This window comes from Chelonoidis abingdonii, chromosome 11 (genome assembly GCF_003597395.2).
Source record: "Chelonoidis abingdonii isolate Lonesome George chromosome 11, CheloAbing_2.0, whole genome shotgun sequence".
Taxonomy (NCBI): domain Eukaryota; kingdom Metazoa; phylum Chordata; order Testudines; family Testudinidae; genus Chelonoidis; species Chelonoidis abingdonii.
Genome location: NC_133779.1, coordinates 22332768 through 22339332, shown reverse-complemented (window position 1 = coordinate 22339332; position 6565 = coordinate 22332768). Strand labels below are relative to the sequence as shown.

At 53.7% G+C, this 6565-nt stretch overlaps 1 protein-coding gene across 1 annotated transcript in view; it reads left to right on the top strand.

Annotated features, from left to right (window-relative positions):
* The first annotated feature begins 389 nt into the window (after positions 1-389).
* PHF23 (PHD finger protein 23) overlaps positions 390-6565 on the top strand; it is a 16148-nt gene continuing 9972 nt past the window's right edge. Inside the window, 2 exon segments of the mRNA XM_075071338.1 lie at positions 390-485; positions 5152-5213. Coding sequence (XP_074927439.1) covers positions 390-485; positions 5152-5213 — 158 coding nt within the window.

Here is a 6565-nt window from a genome sequence, read left to right as displayed (position 1 = left end):
GGGCCCCTGGGCTGGGACCCCCCTGAAATACCCTGTGAGAGACCCGCCCCCTGTACGGCCCCTGGGCTGGGACCCCCCTGAAATACCCTGTGAGAGACCCGCCCCCTGTACAGCCCCTGGACTGGGACCCCCCCTGAAATACCCTGTGAGAGCACCCCCCCCAGCCCCCATATGGCCCATGGACTGGGACCCCCCTGAAATACCCTGGGAGAGCGGTTTGGACGGTCCCACATGAGGAGAGATTCAAGAGGCTGGGACTTTTCAGCTTGGAAAAGAGACAACTAAGGGAGGATATGATAGAGGTCTATAAAATCATGACTGGTGAGGAGAAAGGGAATAAGGAAAAGTTCTTTACTTCTTCCCCTAATGCAAGAACTGGGGGCCCCCGAATGACGTTAACGGGCAGCAGGTTTCAAAGGAAGAGAAGGCAGTTCCTCCTCACACAGCGCACGGTGGACCTGGGGAACTCCTCGCCGGAGGAGGTGGTGAAGGCCAGGCCTAGAACAGGGTTTGAGAGAGAACTGGATAAATTCATGGAGGCTAAGCCCATTGGTGGCTATTAGCCAGGCCGGGTAAGGGCCCGGGGTCCCTAGCCTCGGTTGGGGAGAGATCATGGGATCGTTCCCCGTTAGGGGGACCTGGCCTTGGCCACAGGCGGAAGATGGACCTTTGGGCAGACCCAGTAGGGCCCTTCGTATGTTTTTATGTTGACCTGCCCCCGGGCGCCCCATGGACTGGGACCCCCCCCGAAAAACCCTGTGAGAGAGAGACGCACCCCGTACAGCCCGTGGACTGGGACTCGCTCAGAAATGCCCTGTGAGAGAGCTGCCCCCGTATGGCTCATGGACTGGGATCTCCCCCCCAGCTCCCCAATATGGCCCATGCAGTGGGACCCCCTGGAAATGCCCTGTGAGAGACCCCCTCTGCCCCCGTACAGCACTAGGACCCCTCCCACTCCCCCCAGAAAGACCCTGTGAGAGCCTTGCACCCGTAGGGACCATGGAAGGGGACCCCACCTGAAATACCCTGTGAGAGACCTCCCCCCATACGGCCCCTGGACTGGGACCTCCCCGGCCCTTGTATGGTCCATAGACTTGGACACCCCCAGAAATAACCATTGAGAGACTCTCCCCCCTGTGGCCCATGGACTGGGACCCCCCGGAAATACCCTGTGAGAGACTCCCCCCCCCCGCCCCTGTATGGCCGATGGACTGGGACCCCCCAGAAATAACCATTGAGAGACTCTCCCCCCTGTGGCCCATGGACTGGGACCCCCCGGAAATACCCTGTGAGAGACCCCTCCCCCACCCCTATATGGCCCATGGACTGGGACACCCCTCTCCCCAGAAATACCCTATGAGAGACCCCGCTACCCCTGTATGGCCCATGGACTGGGACCCTTCTCCCTCGGAAATAACCTTTGAGAGCAGGGGGCTGTCCAGAGGATTCAGGGGGCCTGGGGTTTTCAGCAGCGGGGGTCCCACGCTTTGGTGGTCCTTCAGCAGCGGGGGGTCCTTCCGCTCCGGGACCCACCGCCGAAGTGCCCCGAAGACCCGCCATGGGGGGCCCCCGTCGCTGGATTGCTGCTGAAGACCCACAGCAGAAGAAGCTCCAGGGACCCGGTCCCCGCCAGAGTTTTCTGGGGCCCCCAGAGCGAGTGAAGGACCCTGCTCCAGGGGCCTTGAAAAACTCTCGTGGGGGCCCCTGCAGGGCCTGAGGCAAATTGCCCCACTTGCAACCCCCCCCCCCTCCCGGGCAGCCCTGAATATTGTAACTTACATACTGAAAAACCAGGACATTTCAGGTATCTGTTTCTGGGACTCCTATTGGGGGTGGGTGGGGAGGAAGGACTGTCTCAGTAAAGCCAGGACATAGGTCACTTCAATGTAAGAGGTTTGTCAGGAAAGAAATCCTCTGCCCTGACATGACAGTTTGTCACAGAGCCGTTGAGCAATATTTCCCATCACTAATACAGCTCTCATGGATTGTAATAGCAACTGGCACTCCTGTCTGTCATCTGAGGGGACTGACACCACAAATTCACATGGACTATCCCTCACACCACCAGCCACCTTCCACTCTGCCTTGGACAGCGATGCTCTGGCATAAGGTTCTGCAATGCAGAAAAGTAGCAGAGTCCTTCTGCACACCTCACCCTACCATGAGCAGCAGACCATCATTTAACCTTGTAGGAGCATCATTTAACCCTTGGAATAGATTGTGAACTGGTACAATCAGACATTAAAAATATCTCCTCTTTAAATAGCCTTTATAACTGAAACTTGCAACTGCACAGACAGCTACTCTTGACAACCAGAACCCCTCAATAATAAAAAAAGAGAGGGTCCCAAACTGGATCCTTCTATCCAAACCCATGAACTTTGCCGAAGTTTCAATACAAATCTGAGCCTGATTTCTGTTACACCAGTGCAGAGTGAAAATTGCTACCAAAATCAGAATGACAGCATTTTGCACCAGTGAAATCAACCTCACAAAGCACAGGGCAACAGAAATCAGGCCCTCTGACTGGGGCTTGACTCTACATAAATATTAACAACAAACAGTTTTGGACTTGAAAATAAAAGCATAAATACTTCTTTCACACAATGAAAAGGCACATCACACTCTGTAATAAGTACCAGTTATGAGAATGTAAGAGGAAAGGGGAGAAGGTCAGAAAACAGTAAAAGACAAACATATCATTCTGATGCATACAATCAAGCAGTGTCCGTAAATTAATTTTCAGCTCTAAAAAACTGACTCTCTCCTGGGGAAATTCTATTATTGAAAAACAAGATATATTCCAATTAGGAAAGAGATCACATAGAGGGCAAGAAAGAAAAGAAGAAAAAAACCTTCATATATCAGAGCTTTGGCGGTTCAGCCATCATGATATGGCACGGGGAAAGAACATCTTAGTAGCCTTAATTCAGAATGCCTTTGATGTCATTTTAAGTTATAGTTTTAACAGAGTTTTGCTTTACAGAATTTCAACACATAGCACAGTGCAGCCTGCCATGGTTCTGGACCTGAGATCAGTGCTTCATATCTCAGCATGTGACATCAAACACTAAGGGGTACATTTTCAAAGCAAGGAATGGGGATTTCACTGCATGGTTCCAACTGAAGTCAATACAGAATACATAGCTAAAACCTAAAAGCTTTGTCTCTCTGCTAGACTCAGCCTCTATGTTTTTAAAGGGCTGTACCAACACCTCATCTCTTTGTTCCTTTGCCCCTGGAGAAATTCCACTATTCCAATCCCATTCCCTATAGCCTGATGTGGTCAAATTGGTCCCCAGGCTTCAGCCATCCTGTTGTCTTAAAGGGCTCACATTAGAATGGGAGCCATTCAGGTTAATGACTCTCTGGTTTCCCTGGTCTGGAGAGATTTGTGCCAGCCCCTCTACCGTATGGCTGACCCCCTATTCGCTAAGGCAATCGCTGATTCAGCAATTTCTTAAAAATCAACTGGATTTCGTAAATTGTATGTGGACTGATTCCCCAAATCACCACACTATGCATGGGTTTCCATGATCTTTTTCCATCCGTTCTGGTTTTTACGATTTCATATCACTGGAATGTTCCTTATTGCTTAGGATGACCAAATGGAGTACCAACAAAAGTCAGTGCAAAATTGGCAAAGTTTTGTTAAACTCTATTCTTTGGTGAGGGAATTAAAAAAAAAAGTCAGCACATGTGCGCACACACACAGACTGCAGTTTTATTTAGGGTTGTAAAAGAGTTGGTCTTGGTGGAGAAATTTGGACATTTCAAAATTGCTTTTCATTCTGAATTGAAAAAAACAAACAATGTTTGGAAAGTCCCACAAAATCTTCCAGGTGGTCCCTGCTGTGTCCAGGGCATATATGGTGATCTCGAAGGTTGCAATTGACCTGCTACCTGCCTCCACCAAGACAGGGAGGCAAGGTATGACCTAGTGATGACATTATCAGATTCTCCCTCTGGGGCAAGGATGAGAGAACAAATAACATGTGACAGATGTGCAGTCATGTTGCTTAACACACTACTGGAAGGTGCTTAGCTACTACCGTGAGCTTGGTATAAGAACCTACATCAAATAAGTTTCTAGTCCCAATTCTGTCATGGATTCAGTATGTGACCTTGGACTAGTCACTGACCTGCTGTGTGCCTCTGTACTGTTTACCTACCATTATAAATTGTGTTTAAGTGCATAATATCGTCATCAGTAGTGTGCAAAACTCTTTGGAAGTACCTCTCTGCCATCTACAGACAAGAGAATAAGGGTTGTCACCAAAGCAAGGTGGTGAGTGAGGGGCAATTTAACACCAATAGGTATGTATACAGCCAGTGCAGCGAATGGAAGAAGCTGGAGAATGGGCCCAGCTGCTGGGAAAAAAGAAGCATGACAGCCAGTGTGGATGGGCTATAGCATGGCAAAAGGCTGTGGCTAAGATAAAGTAGAAGTTCAAGGTGCAAAGAAAGCAGCTGAAGGTGCAGTGGAATATGACATATGAAGTCCTCAAGATCGAATTCAGGAAAGCACTTAAGCACATGGCAGCCATCTCTGTTCAGTAAAACAATTAAGCATATGCTAACTTTACACATGTGTAAGCGCCCTCCTGAGCTGGGACCTAAATGCACAGGCCCCTTTAACTTAATTTGGATTTCTGCACTATTAGAACGATAACCTGTAGCTGTGTTCTTATTGCAGCAAAGCCTCACTAATTTGTCCTATAGACTGGGGGGTAAATATTGTAAAGTAGTCTNGGGGGCTCAGCAGGGGGCGCTCTCCCCTGGCAGGCAGGGCTGGCCCCAGGGCGGCGCTAGGGGGCGCTGTGGGGCAGGGGGCTCAGCAGGGGGCGCTCTCCCCTGGCAGGCAGGGCTGGCCCCAGGGCGGCGCTAGGGGGCGCTGTGGGGCAGGGAGCTGGGCGGGGGCTCAGCAGGGGGCGCTCTCCCCTGGCAGGCAGGGGAGGCCTCAGGGCTGCATTAGGGGGCGCTATGGGGCAGGGAGCGGGGCGGGGAGCTCAGCAGGGGACGCTCTCCCCAGGCAGGCAGGGCTGGGCCCAGGGCTGCATTAGGGGGTGCTCTTGGGCAGGGGGCTCAGCAGGGGGCACCCTCCCCAGTAATGACCCCCCCCTTTTTCTCTCCCCACCCCCTGCCCGGCAGGAGCACCATGAGGAAGACTTCTTCCTGTACATCGCCTACAGTGATGAGAGCGTCTATGGCATGTGAGGCGCCCCGCTCTGCCCCGCCACTGGGGGGCGCCCTCCTCCCCGAAGGGACCTGCACTTTCTCCTTTTGTTGGTTGATCTCCTTGATAAGAGCCTTTCTTCTCCTGGGGTGAGGATTGGGGGGGCACCCCTCCCTGTCACCTCCCCATCTGCATAATTAAATTCTCCCCATGTAACCACCCCTCCCGACTCTGCCTGGGTCCTTGGCTAACCTCTGATTTCCTGCCATAAAGGGTTTTTCCAACCCCCCCCTTGGGCATCCACCCCCCCCACTCCTACAAAATTGCTGGCTCCTTGTGTCATCCAGCAGGGCCCTGAGCTGCCACTGGGGGCCCCGTCAGCGCTTGTAATGTGGTGTGTGCGCGGGGGGGGGCGAAAGGGGAGGGCATAATAAAATGAGAAGGAAAATGCTGAGCCTTGTGGGGTGTTATTTCCGCTGGGGCTGGGGGGAGGATGACACTGAGTGGGGACCAGGGTGAGTTGGAGGGTGGCCAACTGATGGCTGCTGTTGGGGAGATCCTGGGGGGCAGGAAGAGACAGTCCCCACTTGGAAAGGGTCATAGGCAAGAGGTGTGGAGGGTCCCTTAGGCATCGGGGAGAGAACCCAGGAGTCCTGGCTCCCCACCCCCACTCCGCTCCCAGAGCCAGGGAGAGAACCCAGGAGTCCTGGCTCCCAGCTCCCCTCCCAGAAGCGGGGAGAGAACCCAGGAGTCCTGGCTTCTCCCTCCCCCTGCTCTAACCACCAGCCCCCACTGCCCTCCCAGAGCCGGGGAGAGAACCCAGGAGTCCTGGCTCCCCGCCCCCACTCCGCTCCCAGAGCCAGGGAGAGAACCCAACTTCCTGGTTCTCTCCTGCTCCGGCAGTGGAATGTGGCTGGTGGTAAGTGGGGGGGGGGGTGGGAGCCAGACTCCTGGTTCTCCCGCCCGCCGCCCCGGCTCTGGAGGGTCCAGTGCCTGGGGGCCAGAGGGCTGCAGCGGCCACATGTCCAAGTGTTTGTGATTGTTGCAACAGAATAGACCCTCCCAACCCCCAGGGCCACCCCTCCCACCCCCACCCAGGAGCCACACCTGAATGGGAGGGAAGCGGGCCTCAGCAATGAGCGGGCTTTCCGTCCCCCACCTCATGTGGCACCGCCAGTGTGGGGGCAGGGAAGTGCCCGGACTCACCTGCGTCTCGCTTTGAGGTCGGGGTGGATCTGGAAAATAAGGGAGGGGCGGTAAGTTTGTGCGGTCAGCAGCCTGCCGTCCTTGCCCTTTTCGCCCCTCTCAGACACCCCCCCCACAACGTCTGGCATCACCACCCCACAGACTGGGGCTGGCCTTTATCAACATTAACACCACCCTACACAA